Source organism: Sciurus carolinensis, chromosome 15 (genome assembly GCF_902686445.1).
Source record: "Sciurus carolinensis chromosome 15, mSciCar1.2, whole genome shotgun sequence".
Taxonomy (NCBI): domain Eukaryota; kingdom Metazoa; phylum Chordata; class Mammalia; order Rodentia; family Sciuridae; genus Sciurus; species Sciurus carolinensis.
In genome coordinates, this window is record NC_062227.1 from 24,038,294 (window position 1) to 24,062,744 (window position 24,451).

General features: G+C 42.4%; 1 protein-coding gene across 9 annotated transcripts in view; it reads right to left on the bottom strand.

Annotated features, from left to right (window-relative positions):
* The window catches only part of Ptprm (protein tyrosine phosphatase receptor type M), an 819,218-nt gene extending 804,159 nt beyond the window's left edge, over window positions 1-15,059 (bottom strand). For all 9 annotated transcript variants that reach the window (XM_047526252.1, XM_047526251.1, XM_047526249.1 and 6 more), the window contains exon 1: window positions 14,502-15,059. In XM_047526252.1, the coding sequence (XP_047382208.1) occupies window positions 14,502-14,574 (73 nt within the window). In that variant the 5' untranslated portion in view covers window positions 14,575-15,059. The remainder of the gene's footprint in view (window positions 1-14,501) is intronic.
* Window positions 15,060-24,451: the final 9,392 nt, after the last annotated feature.

A 24,451-nucleotide genomic window follows, 5' to 3' on the forward strand; every position in this document is an offset into this window, starting at 1 on the left:
ATGAAAAACATGAATAAATCTCAATTCAATTAATTTTATTCAAGTTCCTAAGAAGCTAAGTACTCTTCCTCTAATTTACTATTTCAGAGGGCTGTAAAATAGCAGTAAGTACACTGCATTACTGGGCTAAGACAATTTTACAATTGTTTTTAACATCAACATGAGAAATTGTACTAAATATAAAGCCATGGTTGAAAATTATAATGTGTGCTTTTGGGTTCAACAGGTGGGGACAAGAACACAGCCAGAAAAAAAAGCACGCTTTGGGATCCAAAGATAGCTGTGCCCACTGTCTGAAAAACATCCTGAAATGTGTTGGAGCTTCAGTTCCACAAACCTTACAATGCGAATAAAACCCTGCAGTGCCATTGTCCCCTTATAGGGGAGTGTGTAAATGACATATAAAGAACTGAGCACTTAGGTAGCATGCAACTGTCATATTTTCATTTCCCTTGCTCCAGAGAGATGAGAAAAAATAGCAGCAAGTTTATGAATCAGAATTACAAATAGAAGAAATATTGTGACTGGGGAAAACTATACCCTCTGGGGCTTGCAGACAGACAGGGAAAGCACAAGGCAACGGTTCAAGGTTATTCTGTGGTCACAGGGCTCTGGTAGTGGTAACAGCGGCTATGCTACAGCAGGCACTGTGTTTTGCACAGGATGGCCAGGAAGGCATCACTCCCCTTTCACAGATGAACAAATGTGCCTAGAGCATAGAGGGGTCATGTGGCTCACAGCTGGAAACTGGCACATCCAAGATGAGAACAAGGTTGAATCAGGCTCTTTTCACACCTTCACCAAGTCCCAGAGGTACATGTTTATAAAAGTCCCTGAAGCAAACCCATGAATCACATGCACTGGATGACCCTATTTGCAGATAACCTAATTCACACGGGGTCAACAACTTCCACCTTCAGATGACAATAAGTGGCAGGGTTGACCCCTCAATGCAAGTCTCTGAACCCCAGATTCCTGTTTTTCATGCTGCCAGCAATTTCCCAACTGTATTCTATAAGACAGAAGCATCTCAGATCATGTGCAGTAGGTCCAGCAGATCCTCGAGTAGGGCCCAAGTCTCCACCTCTCCTTGCACCTACACCCTTTACCATGTGGCTCTGCAAACCCATACACCAAGGAGTGAGTGAGATCCGTCTTCACCCTTGATTCTAGGCTCGCCTTGGGACTGGCTTTGGCCAGAATGAGGTGTAGACACAAGGTACCCTTCCCAAACATGAGCCAGAAGGCGCTGGGGCACTTCTACTCTTCCCTTTGGAAATTCTGCCAGGAGGCAAATCATAAAGCACATGGAGGGGAGCCCAGGTGGTCCAGCCAGGGCCATCCTAGCCAATCAACACCAAAACTTCATGACAATCCAGCCAAGATCAGCTGAGTGGATGCTACACAAAGTACACCAAGCCACCATGGAACATGAGAAGCAGTAAACTGCTTTAAGTCTATGGATTTGGGGATGGTCTGTTACATATAAATAGCTAATATAACTTGTTTATAGTTATATTGGTTATAAAGTTATAAAGTTACCAAGACTTGGAGAGTCTTCTATTTTTTCAATCTGTTCACATAAAATGCTGCTTAACCAAATGATCTTTATGTTTTTTTTAACCTATGTAAAAATTTGTATAACCCAAAGATTTTGGTAGTTTAAACAATAAATTGGGGAACTACTCAAGTAGGCTATAAGAATCTCTGTACCCACTCCAGTGTTCTAACTTTTAGCAAGTGATGTTAAGAAGTAAAAGAGGGCTGGGGCTGGGGCTCAGTGGTAGAGCGCCTGCCTTGCACATATGTGAGGCAGTGGGTTTGATCCTCAGCACCGCATAAAAATAAATAAGTAATTAAAATAAAGATATTGTGTCCATCTACAACTAAAATATATTTTTTAAAAAAAGAAGTAGAAGAAACACACATACAAAAGTCCTAACTGGAAAACTGACTCAAATGGCAAGATTTGGAACTCATTTATTTTCTTCTACCGCTGCCCAGTTCCAAAAAGATTTTATAATCATTTATAATGATGCATAAAATACAGCAGATATACTAGAAAGAAGTGAGAGAAGTAAAGAGGAGGCTAAGAATCAGGCAGGGAAAAGGACCCAGACACCTGGATCTATAGCAAGACCGCTGCCTAGAATGATTTTTTGCCCTTTTGCCTATATTCACCCTCTTGCAGGGGTAGCACCCTATTTTTCTTGGAACTCATTCATAGGAGTAATGTGTTCCACTAGGGAATGGAATCTCTCTTCCTACTGGGTTTGGACTTGGATGAGTTAGCCTGGAACTCCTCAGAAACATAACAGAGACAGGAAAGATGCTTAGAGAAGGAGACTTAGAATCTAATGATGCAATCTGATGACAGTGTTAAACCCTTGGGACCAGCCCTGCTAGCCCATGACCTTCTCTCTTATAACAGTCAACAAACTCCCTGTCTGATGTAGGCCTGCTTTGGCCTAGTCTGCTGCTCAACTTCAAAGTTCTAGTTATGACAACATACATTTTCAAACTGTCTTTCTACAAGCCCACAGAAAGGAGAAGAATTGGTGGGTTGTATCATTCACTGTGTTCCTGAGAAGAAACTGTCCAAGAGAATGACATCTTTTTCTGGAACTAAGACACAGAAAGAAACCTTCCCAGAAGGTCATCATTCAGATTTTAAATTATGCAACACAACATCACCCCAAAAGCATGCTAACAACACTACATTTTTAGTGCTTTTCCTTAAAGCACACTTAATATAAGTAGGTAGTATCACAGAAAAGCATAAGTTGGGCAAAGGCAAGTCTATGTATGTATGGGATGAGAGAAATGGCAAGAGTATATGTAACCTCTGCTCAGGTGGCCTGGATTGGTCAGGAGTGCAGACAACCTGACCTCCCAAAACCTTTATAGATACTCTACCAAGTTTTTATTAACTACAGAGCAACAATAAATTTGAGAATATCATATCCTTACAGCATGGGCCCTAGCACATAATTAGTGTTCAATATTTGATAAACATGATTACTGTCAATTATAAGTCCCTGAAATATGGCTAACTTATATTGTCAAAATTTACAAGAAAACCACAGAGCTACTACTGTAAAACCTTTGGTGGCTCTGTGACTGGCAATTACATTGTCAAGCACAGGCAGAGTAAGTTTCTCTTGCAAGCATCTTTGCAGAACCAACCTGTGGTAAAGATGCCGACCATCGAAAGTCCTACAAATTGCCTTTCAAGCATCCACTTCCTCTTGGCAAGCCACCTTGTGCTCTGTCAGATACACTCTCAGATGGGTCCCCATGTTCTAGACAGTTCTCCCATCTTCACCCAGCTAAAGTGATCATGGATCCAGGTACCATTCTCTTGAACTATGATTTCTAACAAAGTAATCTGAACTAAGACATAAGTACCTCACAATCCTCATGCTCTTTAAGTGTCCAGAGACACACTTATGGATCCTTGAATCAAATGTCAAATTTTACAAGTGAAAAATCTGAATCCAAAGATGTCAACGTATTAAAGTGACAGCCTGTTAGAGATGTCATATGAAAGATAAATTAATGAGTCACCTCTCCCAGAGACTACATTTTGACAAGCACCATTCTTCCTTGACCAAAATGATAAGGAAGTGGAATTTTCAAGTGCTTACAGACTGGTACATTCATTTTGAGGTCTATGAAGTTTCTAGGTACTCAAAACATCTATGCTTCCAGGGCCCCTAAGGCAAAGGATTCCACAGTGTCCATATGTTTCACTGAACATGAAATAAAGGAATAAGTGCTAGAAAATAATCTTCCCCAAAATACTTTGCAGATTATCTTGTCTCATGATCTTCCTTGAATGAGTCATCTCAAAATGCAGCTCGGATCTGTAAATTTAGAGATCTAAAATCATCAGTATTCTGATTACCCTAAACTGTCCTTATTCTTTCATTATATCCCCCCAAATTCCAGACTGATATCACATTTACTAAAGGTCACCGAGTTGGAAGATAAAACATAAAATGCTTTATTTCATACTTAATTTTTGCTTTCTGACACCAGAAAGCCTCTGCTTCAAACTCTCAGGTCAATCGAACAATATAAAAAAATTCATGAGTGACCCTCACAAGCTTTCTTAACTCCAGTCACAGAAGACTAGTTAGTTAATCCTGCACAAGGGCAGGGTCCCTGTGAGTCACTGCTATTCTCCAACCTTCAATTTGAATTGTAACTCTTCAATTTGAATGAGCAGCAAAATCACCTGAAATGCTTCTCTAGCAGTTTCTGTGGTCACTCCAGAGTTCCCCACTCTGTAGGTCTGTGGGGGCCAGGACTCTGCATTCTTAACAAATGTTTCAGGTGGACCCAATGCCAGTGTCCCAACACTGCCTTCCACAGCACTGAGCAGTGCTGGCTTTCCATGGTACAAATTCAGAGGTGATTATTTTGATTTGGGGAGTTATTTACAAGTATTTTTTGTAAAACATAATACCAGCCACATGCTTATAACATATACGTATGTAACTACACATTCATGCACACATGTCACTTACACCCCAATCATCAAAGTCTTGGACCTAGAGAAAGGGGTCCAGGAGTTTGAACCACATGAAATATTGCCAACATTAACCCTTTTTGATTTATAGAAAATGAGTTCATGCAGTTAAACCTACAACCTGCGTGGAATGGCTGTTACATACACACAGTCACCTCAAGAAGCCCCTGGTGTCAGCACTGGTTCCCTCCTTCTGTATTTACATTGTACCTGCAAGGTGTTTTTCCAGAAAAGACGACTGAAGCTCAGAAAAATAAAATAACACGCCAAGGCCACACAGTTACTCAGAGGTGGAAAAATTCTAAACCAAGAAGTGATCAGATGAGGAGATTCTGCCTTTTCTCTGAGCCCCAGGGTCCCCATGGCTGACCTTACCACCTGGACCCCCACAGCTTCTTGTCTCTCTCTACCTAAGGAGGCCACTCCCACAACCTACCAAGGGTCAATAACAAAGGATCCCCAGCAGTCAGCTTCTCAGGGCTCCCTGCCCCTTGAGCATTGCTTGTAAGAAAGGGAGAGGCTCTTTAAAAACCCACAAAGATGTAAATGGCAACTGACAGTGAGGCAGGGGGAAAACTCCCATAACATGTTATCTGTGTTCAGAACAGGATACCCTCAAAATCTGGCGCTTTGGTCTGCTGAGTTCTTTAAAGACACTGAAGGCCTAGACTTCAGAAGTGGAAGTGGGTCTCTCTGACCTTCTCCTGCCTCCTGCCTTTCTCCCTCAAAGTGAGTCAGAGAAACTGGAATTTCTCTTTGTTAATGTGGGCCACAGAAACTGGAACCTCTCTCCCCAAATCTAGAAAGGTCACTCTCTCCCTTCTCCACCATCATTCTGAGGGGTCTTGCCACCCACCTGCAGGAAGGAATGTCACACAGGCCAAGAAGAATCTGAACAGACAGGCCCTGCTGCATGTCCCCTCAACACCCATTACCATTAGATCAGACCTTCCATCCAGATGCATTTCTACAGTTGTCCACTCCTCAGAAAAACAGGCAGTTTTCCCTGGGTCTTCATTGCCAAAAGCTCTCTTGTCCCCTCAAACTTTAAGAGAATAAATGTGTGAGGCTCTTCTCCTATTAACACATCTTTTGCTATGGAAGTATCTTCCATGGCCCCAGTGGTGAGCACAGAAATGTGTCACACCTTTCCACCCCTGAAGTATACACACGACATAATGCCAACGGATGCCCAGGTCCTGACTCACTGTGGAAATTTCATACCATACTCAGCGGTCAAGCTTCGAAAGTCAAGGAAGTAGAAAACACAGTTTATGAGATTGTTGTCAGAGTCGCCTCTTTTATTAAGTTTTATCACCTGGGAGGTACCCACTGAATGAAAAGCAAGGAGAGCATGCCTGCTACAATAAAGATGAGCCCGATGTTATCAGGCTGCCATCTGAGCTGTGTAGGTGTAATTAATTTCATTCTATATCTGAAATAAAAGGCAGCAGACAGTATATATTATTCTCTGCGATGGAACCCTCTTATGGTGATATCACAGTTCCTTTAATATCCTGATGACTAAATCAAATCCTTCTAGAGTAGAATCTTGATAAATCTACTGCACACTGAAAATTCACTTTTTAGTGACCAATATTATATCAAAATTCTACTTTATAGCAATAACTAACTGACATAATTTTCTTATATGAGATAGAATTACAGGCTTACATATTTAATTCACATTTTTCCCTTTAAATTCAGCGACTGAATCTCTATACACCCATATACTGCAAATTGCACTGGACACTAAGCCCACATCTGGTTCTATTGTTAAGGTTATTGAAAATGCTTTTACAAAGTCACAATGAATAGAAAGGAGAAAACAAAACAACAACAAAAAAAAAACGGCTGTAAGCTCAAGTAATTTATATTTTTTTTCTCCATGGGAACTTCATTCAATCATACTTATTCATTCAACAAATATTTACTGAGTACTACATGCTAAACACTGTTCAGTAATATGACTTTGTACATCATCAGTACTTATTTTTAAAGCAATAATTTAAGTCTCTATAATCGTATATCTAGGCAGAATGTGAGGTTTCAATTTAAAGTATGTGATTATTACATGAGGTAAATTTCCTCAAGTTATTCAAAACCAAGAAGAAAGCTCAAATATCAATAAAACTGATTTTCCAGAAGGTGTGGTCTAATTCCTTTTCCCCCCTGTCCTGGGTCCACATGTGAATACACTGTGATCCCATAGCAAGAAGCAGGGGAGATGCAGGAGGCCTTCGACTTCCATAGGAACCCAGACTAAAACATATTCTTTTCACTGTATGCAATAAATCTGCTTTCTGCATATTGAATAGGAGCAAAAGATTAAAATGAATATTCACTCATCTGAAAACAAACTGATGCTCTATAAGCTTTTATGCTTTGCGGTCCATAAAAAGTAAATGCTTTGCTTCAGCTTAGGCTATTGCATGTTGAAATAAATCATTGTTAAACAGTGGTCTGTTCCTCCCGGGAAAATTCTAAAACCTTAGCAGTTGTGACAAGTCTCTGAGTTCTCCACTCTCTTCAACTGCTCCTATGTGTCCTCAATCTTCAGTCTTTCAGCTGTGAGGCCGTTTCCCTACCCAAGGCCCAGCCCTGGTAAGCCACTGCCTGCTTCCATGGGGTTCTCCACCTTGCCTTGTTTCCAAACCAGGGCCCAATATTTATGCTCCATATAAAAGTTTAATGCCTCATTAGTCTTCTGAGCTTAAAGCAGGGAAAAAAAATGACTGAATCAGATTTCCATGCAAATTCTAATGATTTCTTGAATTATATACTTAAATCCTCAGTGCCATAGAAGTAATCTCTTACAGATGTCAGTGCAGTATATATAAGCCATTTCCTAAAGATACTCCACACCTATACAGAGTCATTCACTCCACTGCTTTTACTGGTCTGCCACAAGACGAACCTCTGGGTGAACAAGAACTCTTACTTGGTCAGCAAATAAATACTATCTATTCCAATCTACCTCTGTCTTATAGACTAGCAGCAACATATTATACAGCCAAAAATGAAAAGAAAAAATGAGTATGATTATTGCAGAGGAGTCTAAAGTTGTATTTGGGTGAGTGCTGAATTACAACAAACTATACCATAGTTAGGACTAACAGAACTACAGCTTTCACTAAAGAATTTAATTTTACAATAAGGAGTTAGAGATCCACATACAAACAGTTGAGGGCCACTGGCATCCCCTTCTTTAGCTGTAAATGAATCAAGTTCAGGATGCCTTCCATGGAAAAGGCCAGGCCTTTCCTGGCTCAGGCAGGTGGGTTTAGAGATGCAGCTACACCTAGTGATCAGCTTTGGATGACAGCAGAAGGAACAGACAGCAGACGGCTAGCTGGCATGTGATAAGCATTCTGAAACTATTTCTTTCTCAAAGTCTCAGTCTCACTGAATGTGTTTCAGGTAAACCCATTAAGTGAACAACACAATCACTTTTATTTACCCAGAGTGTTAAGTGACATAGATGCACTAACTGTCCTTTTGTGGCTAGCAGAAAAACTGGCTCTAATTCAGGTTGCACATTGTTAGTACTCAAGACATAAAGTGAAAATCTTTTATTATTTTTTTTTTAATCTGGAAGTTGAGAGTGTATTTCCAAAGGCAAAGTTTCACATCTCCATGTTAAAACTCCAACTCTTACATAAATTAAGTTTTGCATTCTTTCCTAAGAAAGTCCCTATTTCTTTACATTTGAGTAGATCTTGAAATTCTTAATAGACAGACAACTTTAAAAGGGTGTTAACTACGTTTTCCTTATCTTTGCCTATTTCCACACCATTAAGGGGACTTTTAAACAGTAAGTGAGAAGTAAATATTAACTTGAATTAAAGGTATTATTTTAATAAGCACATTGGGTTATACCATTATTATAAAAAGCCAAAAAATATCTTCTAGCTGGGTAAAGCAGCATACACCTGGAATTCCAAGAGGCTCTGGAGGCTGAGGCAGGAAGATCACAAGTTCAAAGCCAGCCTCAGCAACTTAGCAAGACTCTGTCTCAAAATAAAAATAGAAGGACTGGGGATGTGGCTCAGTGATTGAGCACCCCTGGATTCAATCCCTGGTGTCAAAAGGGAAAAAAAAAAAAAAAAAAGGTCTATCATCCTGGAGAAATTCCCAATAAACATTTCATCAAATTTTAATTACAATTTTACACTCACTACAGGAAACTTTTTGTATTGTAAGTTTCACAAAGATTGGATCAATATCTTCCTCAGGGAAGACTACTGTTCCAGGTATCACACTAGTGGTCTCACTAACAGTCACAGCACAATCACATGGCCAAGTCCAGGATTTTGGCAGTGCTCACTCAACAAAAGGGCAATAAGTGAATGAATGCACATTCTCTTTTACCATAGGGAGTCTGATAATTAAGGGGTTCCTTTACAACAGTGCCTCTCACATTTACAGGCCCATCAGAATCCCGTGGAGGGCTTTTTTTTACAGATTGCTAGGACCTGAACCTACAGTTTGACTCAAGACCAGAGAGTCCGCAGGTTTCACAGCCTCCTGAGTGATGCTGCTGTTGCTGACCCAAGCAACCCACTTTATGAATTGCACTTTTAGAACAACAGCTCTTCAAAGCACGGACACACACCAAGGGGATGCTATTGGACCATACTCTAAGGTGACAGGACATCAGAATCACCATGCCTGGCCCTGGGCAACAACATCTGGAAGGTGATCCTGTGCACACTGTTTTGAGATGCACAGGTGCAAACCCAGTTCCCCATCAACGCTAGCAGAGTTCCCCAGGCCTTCCTTAGAGCCACCAAAAGCTGCTAAGGTATAGGACCTACCTACATAATTGTCACCAAAGAGGGCTTAAGAGCAGAGTCCCTCGCCTGCTACTATCTGCAAAGCTTTTCCCAATGAAATATACAATTCTTTTCTCGTCACTCTGTTTTTCTTCTTTTCTTCTCACCCACACCCATCCCCTTAATTATGCCCTGGCCTTGCCAGCTGCCCCCTCTCACCCCCTCCAACTGGGGGAGGGATGAATTATGGACTAGGAAGCTGGTGACTAAATCTTTCCTCTTCCCCACCCAACACAGCCCTGTTTATTTTTCTCTGCTGGGTTTTTTGTAGCTACAGCATAAACTAAGGCTTTTTGATGACTAAACTACAAACTACTGCAATATTTTAGGAACTGAGAAGCTACATCCTCTTCTAATGGAAGGTTTGTAGTATCGGAAGATTTATAGTATTTTGTATCTTTTAAAAATATTTCATTAGTAAGTTAGACATTCATAATTAAACTATCCCTGACTTATAAAATAAGCCTGTGGACATGTTCTATGTTATATTCATTGAAGTATAAGCACACTGAGATGTGAAACTGTAAGAAAGTTTGTAGGAAAATTGGTTTTCAAAGACAGCAATCTTAGAATTAAAGTAAAATGCATGATAGACACCACTCCTCCCCATAAAACTACGTTTAGAGAAATGTTGGAAACATTAAAATGTCATTAAAATGTTTGACCTCCTAACTGGAAACTATATTCCAGAATATTAAGACAATCCATGTTCATTCTAGGAAACTTTATGAAATCTCCTACAAAAACTGAAAGGAAACCATACTTACTCCAAAACATAGTTCCTCCATCAAAACAGATACTTACAGCCTAACAGTTCCAAGAATGCATTATGTTCTATGAAAAATTTAAAGTCACTGACATAGAACTGTCCCAGAAATGCTTAAATTCCAAAACCAACTTTTTCCAGATACATGCTTCATTTGTACAAGGTTTAAATAATCTGAGGACATGATTCAAAGTACTTGTTTTTTGAGGAAAGTTCATTCAGAATTATTCAAGTTATATACACACTTATCTATATATCATTACATGCAGGAACTTCCTATGTGAAAACCTGTAAAATAATCCCATACTAAAACCTATAATTTTCCAGATCAGAACAATTTATTGTGCTCAAGCAATTCTTCTTTAAAAACACATAGCACTAAGCATGTCATAGTAATTTCCTGGCATATTTTCTTTCAGGCTCGCTGATTTAAACTTGAAGTATTTTCTTCCTATCAATTATCTAGTGAACGCACCACAAAAACGTAAAATGTCATGACTGTAGTTATCTGAAAAATAAAAATTAAATCAGAATGCTAAACAAATCTATCTCCACTCTTTTAATGGACTCTTTACAAAGTCTGTGTTTTGAAATAATTTTAGGCTTATAAAAGAGTTGCAAAAACAGTACAAAGAGTTCAAATACACCATTTGCACAGCTTCCCCAGTGTTAACATCTTACATAAGCAGAGCAGAGTTACCAGAATTAAGACATCAACACTGGTACAAAGCTACTAACTGAGCTCCAGACTTTACTCAGGGTCTGGGGAGGTAGCTCAGAGGTAGAGCACTTGCCTAGCATCTAAGAGGCCCTGGGTTCCATCCCCAGCACTGAAGAAGAAAAAAAAAAAAAAAGGTTAAGTGGACTTTATTCAAATTTCGGCAGTTTCCCACAAACATCCTTGAAAGATTACTTTGAAAAATAAATTTTTCCGATAAATCCAAAATTCAGTAGTCCCAAGTTCACATGGTTATGCTAAGGTTTAAGGTTTAATGTATTCCAAATACAGTAGCTAAAACAAAGGGCTAAGTATGGATTTCTTATTTTTTTTTTAACATTTCACTTTTTTTTTTAAATATATACCTTTATTTTATTTACTTTTATTTGGTGCTATGGATCTACCCCAGTGCCTCATATGTGTGAGGCAAGCATTCCACTCCTGAGCCACAACCCCAGCCCTCAAAGTCTGTATTTCTATTTCTGCAAACTAAAGCTTAACAGAACTTAATACATCACCCCCATTACACGTAGAACTAAACACTTCATCATATAACACATTACAACTTGACTTTTAAGAAATGGGTCAAAATGGAATAACTGGCCAACTCTCTGGATTCTTACCATGGAAAAAGGAAGTTCAAGCAAAACTAAAATGACTTAACTTTCTCCCTCAGGTCTTATGTGCTTTGTACATAATTAATTAATATTCAAAGCCTTGGAGAAAAAGTGAACTTGGGCTAGTCTACCTACAAGTTAGATATAAACACTTTTTTGTGTGTGTGGTGCTGGGGACTGAACCCAAGGCCTTGTACATGTGAGGCAAGCACTCTCCCAGTTTAGCTCTATCTCCAGTTCCATCATAAACATTTTAAAGTATAAGGTTTACAGTTGATAAAGTCCTCCTGGGTCAAAATCTTAATTCTTTTCTCTTCCAATGAGTTTAGCCCTCTGTTTCCGATGTCTGGTATTCAAAAGATGTGTGTCTACCTCTTGAAATAATTCACTAGCAATCTTAATTTCAAACTCATTCCAAAGGAGGCCAGTTCAACACTACTGTAGGGCACAGCAAGGTGTCTTATGTATAAATCTCAGTTATTACATAAAAAATTCCCTGAGTACATAAACTCCATGGTTTGGTCTATTAGGTGATCTCAAGAGAAGCCCCACAGGGAAAATGTAGGCCAAATCTAACTTTTAACAATCACTCCTCTCCTTCCTTTTATGCCAGTCAATTCACACAAATCCTGAAAGTTTGCAAATGATCCAGATTCACATTAATAATGTATTAAACAGTGAGTGCCTGTGAGAGCTAGGGCCCTGTGTTAAGTGTTATATGGGGAACCAATAAAGAAAAAAATTTTATTTTGCCCCCAAGGAGCTTATAATCTGGCTCCTTTGTTTGTAAAATCTATTCCTACATCAGATGAAAAACAGCCAAGTATTGCCCTTCCCAGAAGAACCCTAAAAAGAAATGTGTCAATGTCACTCACAGCATCAGAATTAACTTTCTCAAACATACAAAATAATAAAACTCCACTTTTGCAAAGCATGAAGTGCCCTGAACCTGTATGAACTAAAATGCAAAGTGAAGGGGAAAAAGTGTAATGAACTGCAATATCACTGATCCTTGCACACATGAAATCTGCCAAATTCAAATTTTTTAAATGTCAACATTGCTAAGCAATCACTTGGATATACCCCTTCATTTCCCTTTTATGCACTAACATACCAGGATAACTCTGATTTTCCAAATAAAAAAAGAAGAAACACTTCAGTTAATGATATAATTTGAATAAATAAAAATATGCATTTCCTCCGAAAGAAAAACCAGGCTAAATTTTATTAAAAGCCTATTTGGGTTTGATTGATCGTTTAAATTAATCTTAACAAGGAAATAGATCAGTACAAAGAAGTCTGAAATCCTTTATAATGATAAGGTGCCCATGGTTTAAATAAACCTCATAAAAATTCGTTTCCACCTCCTAGGATACAATTTAAAAATTCACCCCAATGATATATGACATGGCTTAAGTTTAAACAAATCCAGGCAGAGTTACAGATCTTAATGCAGAGGAAACATCACCAAAGCCCTCAAGCTTGGGTTCTAATGCTAATAAGTTACCAGTCACTCAAACTGGCAAGTGCTATCCTTTATTCACTAGTAAAAATGCAGTCCAAAATCTGCATCCAATCAGACACCTGTGCATCATTATATCAAAATCTCTGCAGCACGTGCAATTATCTGCTAAGGAAAAATTAAACTTGAGGAAGGGTATTTCTCTTCAAGTTAATTGTTTTGGGTTTCTTTCAGAGCTCAGGGCAATCAGCTATCTACAAGCTCCCCTCTGTCCCCTAGTAAGGGGTCCAGCAGCTCAGCAACATGTAAGACACAACCTTCTGTGCTTGTGTATCCAGAGGACCAACAGCCAATGGTCCTGGACTCCAAGAAAGTAAAAATCGATATTTCCACGCGCCAGAGTGCCAAATGTCTTTAATGTTTAAAATGTGCCTTTTGCTTTTAATGAAAGTCTCCGTCAAAAAAAAAGTGTCCAACTTACTCATTCCTCCCGAATAAATAGAAACCTATTCTGCAAACCAAGTTTCAGCCTAAACAGCTTAAAAGAAAAGAAAAAAGTCCACAGCTACCACTGTGCATGGATTTTAATGACGCTCATTTAATAAGCACGGGCAAAGTAACGATGTTGCCGGCGTTTGCCTATACACTGGTGTCCTCCAGGTACAAAAAGGGGATCCTGGGTAAACCCTGGAGCAACGTGCTTGTTCTGACCTCGCCCCGACCCCGATCTCGGGGTCCTGTCTCCACGAGAGACTACTCTGGGCTCCTAACGCCCCAGTGCGCCCTCAAGCACACGCTTGCTCGCGTGCACGCTGCCAGTCGCCTCCTTCCACCTGGGACACCAGACGCTGCCCAGCTGGGTTTAACAAGTTGCCACTAAACGCGAGGCTCCGCCAGGGGGCCGAAGATGGGGAGGAGGTGTCCGGTGCGGCGCAGGACCTCAGAGGCCCGGGTATGCGGGGGCGGTCACTTCCTCTACTGTAGCGCAGACCTCTCTGGAATCGACAAGGAACGCTCGTCTGGGCTCCCCCAAGGCGCCGCGCAGCTGCGGGGATCTACTGAGGTCGCTGGCCGCTCCGGGTAGGAGTCGGCAGGGACCCGGGAAATCGCCCCGGGAGCTGCGGTTAGATGAGGGTGATCAACGCGGGCGCAGATGGACACTGGTGGCCCCGGCCTGCTGCTGCTCCGGGTCGGAGGGTACGGTGCAGCGCCTACGCCCCGTGGCGGCTGCTGAGAACTTCAGGCAAAGTTTTCTGTTGTTCCTTTAGGAGCTGGCCAGGGACTTGAAGTGGCGGGCATCCAAACCGAAGCACTAGCCCAGGCCGCGGAGAGAGAAGGGCCAAGCGCGAGTCGGTCCTAGCGGCGGGCCAGCTCCACCGGCCCGGGTACTGGGCGCCAGCCCTCTCTTCAGGCCCCTGGCCCTGCGCCCTGCTGACCCGCAGACGCGGAGCCTGACCCACCGCGCCCCCTGGCCGGCCCCGACGCCCTCCTCGAGCTCTCCTACTGGGGAAGTTTGGTGTCCCAGACACCTCGCTCTGACCCCTCCGCCCCAGGAATGGCTGCGCTTACCTGAAAACGTCTCCCCTGTAGCAGTTAGCAAAAGTCCGGCCAAAGTCGCCAGGCAAGTCCCAAGTCTGCTCATGGTGCTGAGTGCGCGCCCGGCCGCTCCCCGGCGGCGGCGGCGGCTGCCGAGGGTGGGCGCGCGAAGGCGGAGGGGGTACCGGAGCTAGGGTTTCCACACAGAGAGGAGAGACGCAAAGCTTTGATTCAAACCCCCAAAGTGCCAATAGTTGCAGAAGTCCGAACTCCAGCGGCTCCCGGGACGCGGGGACGGTGTCCTGGGTCCTCTTGCCCTGCTCCTGGCCCCGCTCCGCGTCTGGCACTGCTGCGAGAGGGAGCGGAGGGCGCGTCCGCGAAGCCAAAATCCTCCCTGGGTTCCGGCAGCTGCGCCCGCCGCCGCTCGCCTTCCGCTGCTCGGGACCCGAGCCGCCGGCGCCGGCCTTGGCCGTGGCGGTGGCCGTGGCCGCGCGCGTCCTGCCCGTCGCCTCTCTGCTGGCAGCCCCAAGCCAGCCCCAAGCGGCGGCGCGCCGATGGCCGAGAGCCCGCGCAGGCTGCGCGCGGGGCTCTTGCTCCCCGACTGACTGGCGATGCCCCGCAGGCCGGCTGAAGGGAGCGCCCACGTCACGGCCGCCCGGCGCCGCCGCGGCCCGCTAGAGGGCGTGAGCGCCCGCGCCCCACCGGCCGGTGCCCAGGCACTGGGCGGCCGCGTTGCCTCCGGGAGCTCCACCGGGGGTGGCCTCTCGGCCACCGCCGCAAGTGCGGGCGTCACCCGCGCGGGGAGGAGCGGCCGCAGGGTTGCCACCCTCTGCCCCTCCTTGCCCTGACCGCGTCTTCTATTTTGGTGGCTGGCTTCGGGAGCGTGGCTGTGGAAGGGGTTGCGCCTCGCCAGAAGTTTGTCCCGGGTCACGAGCCGCGAGTAGTTTGAGAGCCGCGAGGCGGGACCAGCGGCCTGCAGCCCTGCGGGCGCGGCCACGGCGACTCGGTCTCTGGCGCCGGACGGCAGTGTCACCGAACAGGGCGAGCTGCAAGCGGAGTCGCAGGGCCGGCGCTCCCCGGCGGCTGCTGGAAAGGCGAGCGAGATGATCGTGGAGGTTACGGAGGGCTGCGGGCTTCTCCGTGCCGCCGACGGAAAGAAGTTGGCGGATGCCTGCGCCCGGGTAGCCTCGCGGGGCACACGCGCCGCTGCCCCGAACCCCCGCACCCGGGAAGCAGGGCGCGCTTCTACGCTGCATGGTGTCTAGGCGTCCGGTGTGCGAGCCGCGGTCTGTCATGGAAGGCGGCGGTCACACCGAAACCAGGGTTTGAACATAAACCGTGATTTCTGTATCTGGTGCAAAGTGCTGGGGAAAGGGGGAGAAAGAAAGATGGGAGTGAATCAAGAAATGTCTCGAAATATTTTAATTTGCCATTTTGTGTCTCAGATGACTTATTGAGAATTTTAAAATTTTTCCACTGCTTCAGTTAAAGTGTGAATTTTAAACATTTTATTTATTTTTTAAGGATCCATCTCCCTCAGAAAAAGCACATTGAACCAGCTCAAGACAGCTATAGGCGCCTGGTCTACCCACTGCAAGGCAAAGAGATCTTGGGAAGAGATTAACTTAGAAATCATAGTAACAGTTTGAATATCAGAATGTTCTAACTTGGCATGGAGTCAAGTCCCTCTGGACTCCAAGGTGCCAGGAGCTCTCCAGGACTACTTCCTTTAAGAGGCATCCTCTACTCAGCCTGCTTTATGGTACTTTGAGGCTCTAATAAATACATTGACCCATGTTCATGCTGACCAGGTCTACTGAGAGCCCCAGAACCAGCAGACAAGGATACCTTACAGGTATCATCCTCCCAGGGGGAATTTGGAGATCCCAGGACTTTTTCCTTTGATATGGCCACCAGTACTTTCTTCCTGAATTCCACTTACTAGGTCCTTGTCAGACCTGCTGTTTAAAATAAGTCTCCATATTAATAATGGTTATCTTAATATGACCTCACATTGCCATGTTATTTTATCCAAATATGTACCTGTTGAACCTTATATTTAATTGCAAAATGAAATTTTGAAGTCCGACAAGAAGGGGAGTCTCTTATTTCCAAAAAGGATCAACAAGCCAGGGTGATCCTGTCAGCAACCTGGGATTGTGCCTATACCAGAACACAAATTTGCTTTTTTTAAATGGCAGTGGGTTTTCCAATAGAGTTTTACACAAGCAAGGATCCAGATAAGAAGTAAAAATCAGTCTAGTCACGTTGCTTCTGAGTAACTTCTTTAAACTGGGCGAAGAGGTTAATGTTAGGATAGGATTTCATTGGCAAAGTATATTAATTCTTTCAGTAAATATCTATTAAGGCAGGCCCTGTGCTAAGTGTTTGCCAGACCCTGTGCTAAGTGTCAGAGATTGTCTTAGCCTGGGCTCCCTCAGAAGCCCACCTTAAGGTTAGAATTTAAGTACGAGTGGTTTTTTTGATTGTGGGAGTGCTTTTTTTTTTTTTTTTTTTAACTAGGAAATAAAAGAAATCAATATAGGGTGTGTTAATGAGCGGGTTACTGTGAAGGCAACTGACCTTGATCCCCTGGGAATCTTCAGGGTTTGGAAATTCCATTGCTGCTACCACAGGACTTCCCTAGTAACCCGTGGAAAATTCTGTCCCTTCCTACTGTTTCTTAAAGTTCAGGGGAGGGTCTGAATGTCAATTGTCCTTGTTCTCTGCTCTTCATGACAATGGTAGACTGCCTTAAGAGCCTGCCTTCACATTTCAAAGGGTAATGGGGTTTACCCAGCAGCAACTTCCCTTACAATTCAGAACTACTACTATTTTTTTTTTTCACTCCATCTTAAAGATAAGTGGTCAAAGCAGCCTTTGAGCCCAAAGGGAAGGCCTCTATTGAAAACGGATGCACCCTGAGGAAGGGCCCACCTAAGGGTGCTCCCAGTGGGGCGTTTGCTTTGGCTTGTATTTTCAGCAGTGGAGATTTCTCATTTTGGTCTAAGTACACATCACTCCAGGGTATCTGGGGACAATAATGACATTTACACTGTGGTTGGTCAGAGTTAGAAATGCTGTCAAGCAAGCCCCTAATGTAGACCTACTTACCATATGTCTACATTTTATCAAGCTAGCAGACTACTATATATCTTATTATATCTTGATAAGAATCAAAAGTTTTTAAAAACATAGTTTTGGGGATTTGTTTTTGTTTTTGAGGGGAGAGAGTTGCTAGGAATTGAACCCAGGACCTTGAGCATGCATAGTACTGACTAGCATGAAGGGCACCCCCAGCCCTTACTATAGTGTTTATGTAACAAAAAGTCAACCAAACATCAAAGTTGACAAAATACATTATTTTCCATATCTAGATTTTCTGTTAAGAATCTGTCTGGCTATATGGATAAGTAACCCATACATAATTCATATATTTTGGCATATATATTTCAGAAAATGGGTGTATTCCTTTATTTTAGTAATATCACCAATTAGGTTATAATCAAGATTTTCCCATAATGTGTGTTCTATTAACAGCAAGGATCTAAAGCTATGCATTTCTACATGGTAGCACCTAGTCACTTTCAGCTTTGTCACCTTGTGGTACCAGCTGCATTTCCAGTGCTCAGGAAGAACATATGACCAATGGCTATTGTACTGGAAAGCCCAGATAGAGAACATTTTCATCACCACAACCGTGATCTAAAAGTTTAGTGTATTCAAATTACACAAAATCTGAGCATATATTTTCATCAAAAATGTCAATTTTTTAAATCCAGAAAATTAAAATTACTTTGTACAGCTGAAATTTATCTTCTTTCAGATGATTCGAAGTGATCTATTAGAATTCACATTCAAAATACAAATTATAACTGAATTTCAACATTTAAATATATATATTTTTCTTACTGAGATTGAACCCAGGATCACTTAACCACTTAGCTACATCTGCCACCTTTTTAAAATTTTTTTTTTTTTTTTTTTTTTTTTTTTCAGGCAGGTTCTTGCTAAGTTACTTAAGGCCTTGCTAAGTGACTGACGCTGGTCTTGAATTTGCCGCCCTCCTGCCTAGGCCTCCAGAGTTGCTAGGTTTATAGGCATGTGCCACCATGCCAAGTTTAAATAAATATTTTTAAACCTTAAACTGTTTCATGTTTGAAATTTTAATTATAACTTATTAATGTTTAAATAAAACGTAAGCCTATCAGCAATTCTAGCACTGAGTCCACCCAATATAAAAACTGCCAATATAAAGAACTAGTATCAAGTTTCCTGTGTTAGTCACATAGCTACCATTTTAACAGTGGTGCTCATTATTTAACTTTATAAAATACTCCTCAATGACCATCTTCAACTACACACAAATATATACTAATGTGTGAATTCCTTTGGAACCGTAGATTAGATCATAAATGAAACAAGGAAATGGGTGTTGGTATTACTTGGGAAACAACACCCATTATCTATGACTGTAAGATCTGCTTGCTATCCAAAAGGAAGGATTTGACAGTTTCATTATTTTCACTTCAAATCAGTGTCCTCCACCATAACATCCTACATGCACCGAGGAGTGACCATCTTCCCTGTCATCAGCATCACATCCTGCAAGCCTTTGGGGTGCTGGGTACAGCTACCTTTTGTTTCAAGGACATGGGGCATAGTTGGGGTGAAGTGTTTTCTGGGGCCTGCATAGAGCCAATATTTGAGTCATGTTTTATGCTCTGTCAGCCTAAAGCGCCAGACCCCTAGTGACTGAGGTGACCATGTGTTCCTAAATAAATATTTTTACAGGTTCGTGATACTTGGGTTCTCTAAGGTCCAGGCCAGGGAGAACTTTAGCCTAGTTTGTGTGGAGAACTGCTGGCTGTACCTATGTAGTGATAAAGCCTTTGGCAACAGTAACTATTTCTGATTTTCATCCCAAACCCATTAAAGTAAGTAAATTAAAAAATGAAAACTGATCTGACCAAAACCCATCCCTCTTATCCTAAATGTTACGTTGAATTTGGAGGTTAACCATGTGTAGGAAGTTCCTTAAGCCATAGAAAGTATCACTTCACCTGCCAGAGAGCATAGAGGGAAAGGATTATTTAAATATCCCCAAGACAACATAATAGGGACTGTGGTGTTCTCTTGCTGAGATGACAACTTCCCATTCTTAGATATATGTTGGGATCATGAAAATGTACTCTGAGATAATAAATGGAAAGTGGAAATAAGCACCCCTGTATAAGATTCCACAATGAGACGTTCTTTTCTATTGATTAAAAAAGTATGTTTGGGGGAGGGAGGAAGGGGAGAAGGATGGACTTGAATTGGAAGTATGAATCCCAACTGTGTGGGTAAAATTAGTTCCTTTCCACTTTCTGGCTTGTAGAAATGGTATTAGATGTGAAAGCTCTGTGTAAACTCTGAGGCACTGAGCAAACGTGATTATTTATCATGTTGATCTCTGATTAAGCAAAGCTTTAAGTGAGCAGTGCCCCTCACTCCGGCCTGGCCTGCTTCCCTGTTTCTTTATTTTAGAGACCTGTGTGAGCTGTGGGGCAGCAGAGGGATACCTGCCTGGGAGACATGCATATCCCTGGACTCAAACACACACCTTACTCATTGGGGGTATTTATATATTTTTGTGGTGCTGGGTGAACCCAGGTTCCCACGAATGCTCAGCTTTACCACTGAGCTCCACGCTTCTGGAGTACAAGATCGCTGGGCTGCCTCAGGTGATGGTCTTGCTGGCAGAGCCCTGAGGTAGCACAGGGCCTCATATGGTAGAGACAAATTATATGGGTACATATGTGTGTCTCTTCTGGTGTCCCCTTGTAAACCACCACCCTCATGACCCTACCTAAACCCAATCCCTTTCCAAAGACCCCACCTATAAGCACAATGTCCAATTTTCTCCCCTCTTAATATCTCACAATGGGGATTAACCTCAACTGAATGTCAGAGACAAATCATATTCAAACCATAGCAAATGTATGCGAACATAGAACCAGGGAGAGTGGAATGAAGACGAAAAGCACATGACTGGTTTGTCACAGGAGCAAGAAGAAAGCAGGCCACCTAACCTTCCACCAGCCAGTTTTTACCTGAACAGAAAAAAGAATGGGGCAGGTGCCCTTTTTTGTGACTGTTCTTATCCTGCCTAAGGTCAGAACCTGTCACTGACAAAAGGCAAAGCTCATCCAAGCACGGTTCAAAGGCACGGTTGCATAAAGGCTTAAATCACCAGGTTGAAGTCTTAGATGTTGCAGGAATTCCTGCTCATGACCTGATTAACAGGGGAGAGGTAACAAATTTTAGCTAGTTTTTTGCCTTGCCTACATTACGCTCAGAATATAAATTAATTTCCTACAAAACTGGTACTAGGGTAACACAGCATTTGTATAGTTTTTTCTTCTTCTTTTTGCAATAGTAGGGATTGGACTCAGGACTTCACACTCAAGAACTCTATCACTGACCTACATCCCCAGTCCTATTTTTATTTTGAGACAGGGTCTTACCCAGACTAACCTCAAACTTAATGATGCTCCTCCCTCAGCCTCCCAAGTAACTGGGATCACAGGCGTGCACCACTGCACCTGTTAACCCCATTCTCTTTTGAAGTGTTAACCCCATGTTAGACTGTGTGACCTTGGGCAATTCACTTAACCTCTCTGTGTTTCAGTTTCCTTATTTATCAAATGAAGATAATAATTGTACCCATTTCACAGAGTAGTGAGAATTGAACGAGATAATAATGTAAAGTGCTTAGAACAGTTCCTTGCACATCATTAGTGATTTATATGTTGTTGATCATAGATCATCCTATGACAAAATTTATGATGTACCTCAGCTATGGTTTGGTGCATGTGCTGCAAGCTTGGTTCCCAACTTAATGGTATGGAAAGGTAGTAGCACCTTTAAGAGGTGGGGCTAGTGGGAGGTATTTGAATTATGTCTACTCACATGAAAGGATTCATGCTGGTCTGGCAGGAGTAGATTAGTTTCTGCCAGAGAGTCAGTAGCAGGAGGATCCTACAGGGCAGTTTCCATATACCAGAAAATGTGATTGTTGCAGCTCTCTCCAAACCTGTGTTCCTAGGAACAGTATGTTACAGAAGAGACTGCTGGAGAGTTGCTGGCCCCATCTCACTCCCTCTGAGGCTGTTCTGTATGCTTTTGAGAGAATGACTCTGATCTCCCAGTGACTTCCTGCTCTGTGTATAGGCCAAACTTTAGGCTGCCCTAAGCCCAGGGGCCTTATGTGAAAACAGGTCACACTGTACCCTTTCCTTCCTTTTGCTCCTGCATGCTGGACTAGGGAAACAACTGCCTGCACCAAAGCACCTTTCTGACCAGAATAGCCTGACTGCCCTGTCCTTATGGAGCTGGAGAGGCCAGGCCAGGCTGTTCCTATCTAGAAACAGGTCCCCATCGGCATGACTAACCAAAAGCAGCAGCAGCAACGACATGAACACTGTAACCACCTGCACACAGTCATATCAACAGTAGTTTTTAGGCTAGTGAATCATATATGGAAAAAGAAAATGAAAAATCTGGAAAAAAGAAAATCTGGTTTATGAAGATTTGATCAGAGCCCTCAGGCAATCACTGTACGATCACTACTTCTTTTGTTAAAACCACCAAGAAGTCCTAGAAGAAAACGATTTCTGCAAACTTTTTGGAGCTGGGAAGTTTTTCGAGAGCTGCTGGTGCACTCCAAGAGTGAGAAATGACACTTCGCTGTTTGAATCACAGGAAGTTCAAAGGCACAGGCATCAGCTCACCATGCAGCAGCTACTTTCCACGTGGGGGTTCATTAAAGGAGAGAGTGTTTGTCTTTGTGTCCCTCGTTTTGCCCAGAGGCTTTGAACTAATGTTTTATATCAGTTCTTGTGCTTTTGCATGAGACAACTGTTTTTCTCAGAACACAGTTTGGAGGTTAGTCAGATTTTCCAGAATTCAGGGTGGAAATTGTGGTTCTCTATCACACTCCCATGGATTCGTATTTCCTTTTTATTTCACTTTCTTTAAAACAAATCCTTTGAAGTCGATAGGTATGTTCCTTAAAGCTCAGCTTGACTAATACTATTAAGAAACGTTATGCTAACAATGTCATTCTTATTTCAGATTAAATTATTGCAACAATGTATCCTAAGTCCTGTGATCTGTAATAAGGCTGGATTTCCAGTAGAATATGAAAATAAAAGTTTCAATGCTAACATCAAAGACAAGATCATCTTCACTTTCTCTTCATCTTTGAAATTTTAAAGTTTCCCAATGCTGCAATTTGAACTGACCATTTCTAGACAGGCATTATTTTCAATATGAGACAGACATGGAGGAAAACATTCAGACTTATCCCAGTATGTTTTTAAGCTATCATTTACTGAATTCTTGCTATGAACCGAACATTTTTCTAGGGCATTAAAACTCTGAAGGAAGAGCTGGGGGCATTCAGAGATGAGAAAACGTGAAGGGTGACATAGCGAAAGCAATGTAATTAGACCATACTCACTAATATGTACAGCTGTGATTTGTAGGCAAATATTCTTTTTCATGAGCTCTTTGCTGTACTTTCCATCTTCACCTTGGTTCCTTTTCCTATCATAAATTATTCCTCAAATGGTTGCCTAAATTGCAATCCTCTGGCCACACAATACACTGATCTTGTTTATGTAATGATCCCAAAGCTCCCTAATTTCTTTTAGGCAAAGTGACTATGGCCTGATACCTCTGACACTATAAGCCAAAATAAACCTTCCCTCCTTGAAACTGACTTCTCTTAGGTGTTGTGTCACAGCAACTGAAAGCTGACTAAACACAGCAAGGGACAAGATTACTTCTTGAGGACTTTGGCTTTTATTTTGGAAGTGAAGTCTTCCTAAATGATTTCTTCTACAGAGCATCTGTCAAAATGATGCCATATGACCAGGCCTCACTTCAGCGGAGGCTGGGAATTTCAGTTCTTCATTTTCCAGGCTCTTCAGTGGAGGACAGCAGGGGAGAATATGGCTATAACTGGGTGTTGAGTGAACTGAACTCTAGTCCTGCCCAATGTACTCAAATCCCACCTGTGTTTCCTCTAATGAAAAACATCACCTATGCTATTTTTGGCACTCATATGTAGTTCTATCTGCCTGGAAACCTCATCATTTTACATGGTTGACATGCTAGCTTTTTGTTGCTGTAACCAAAATATTCAACAAGGACAACTTAGAGGAGGGAAAGTTTATTTTGACTCATAGTTTCAGAGATTCAGTCCATGGTTGGCCAACTCCATTGGTCTGGACCTGAGGTAAGGTAGAACATCATGGCAGAGAAAAACTTCTCAGCTCATGGCAGCTGTGAAGGAGAGAGAGAGAGAGAGAACATGCCCACAAGGGGCCAGGGTCAAGTTTTAATCCCCAAGGGCATGGCCTCACTGACCTACTTCCTCCAACACCTTACCTGCCCTACACTTGTCACCCAGCATAGTAGTCTTAGATCTAGTCGATCCATCAAATATATCAATCCACTGATTAGGTTATATCTCATAATCTAATCATGTCACCTCTAGCTATTTTTGCATAGTCTCTCACATGAGAATTTGAGGGACATCTCATATCTAAACCATAAAAGTTGGTCTCTTCTCATCCTTCAGGATCCAGTATATATTTTCTCAGAAAGGAATTCTGTAACCACTCCCCTTGAATGCATGTCCTTACTCATTCTCTCCTTAGCACCCTGTGGTTTCCTTCATAATATTTAGTTCAATTTGCAAGGTTAGAGGGATAACACTTTCTGAATTTCCAAGAAACAGGATTTTCTCCCTGCCTGTGGCATACCAGTCTGGGCCCTTGGTAAGAGAGCAAGATGCCCTTCTTTCACCAAAGGAATCTGAAATTCTGTGGAAGTTCATGTCAAAGAGAATAAGAAGTAGAAGATCATCTTCTTCCTGCTGCAATGGAACATTGGAAGCAAAAAGGAAATGTAAGTAGAAAGAAGGGGTCATA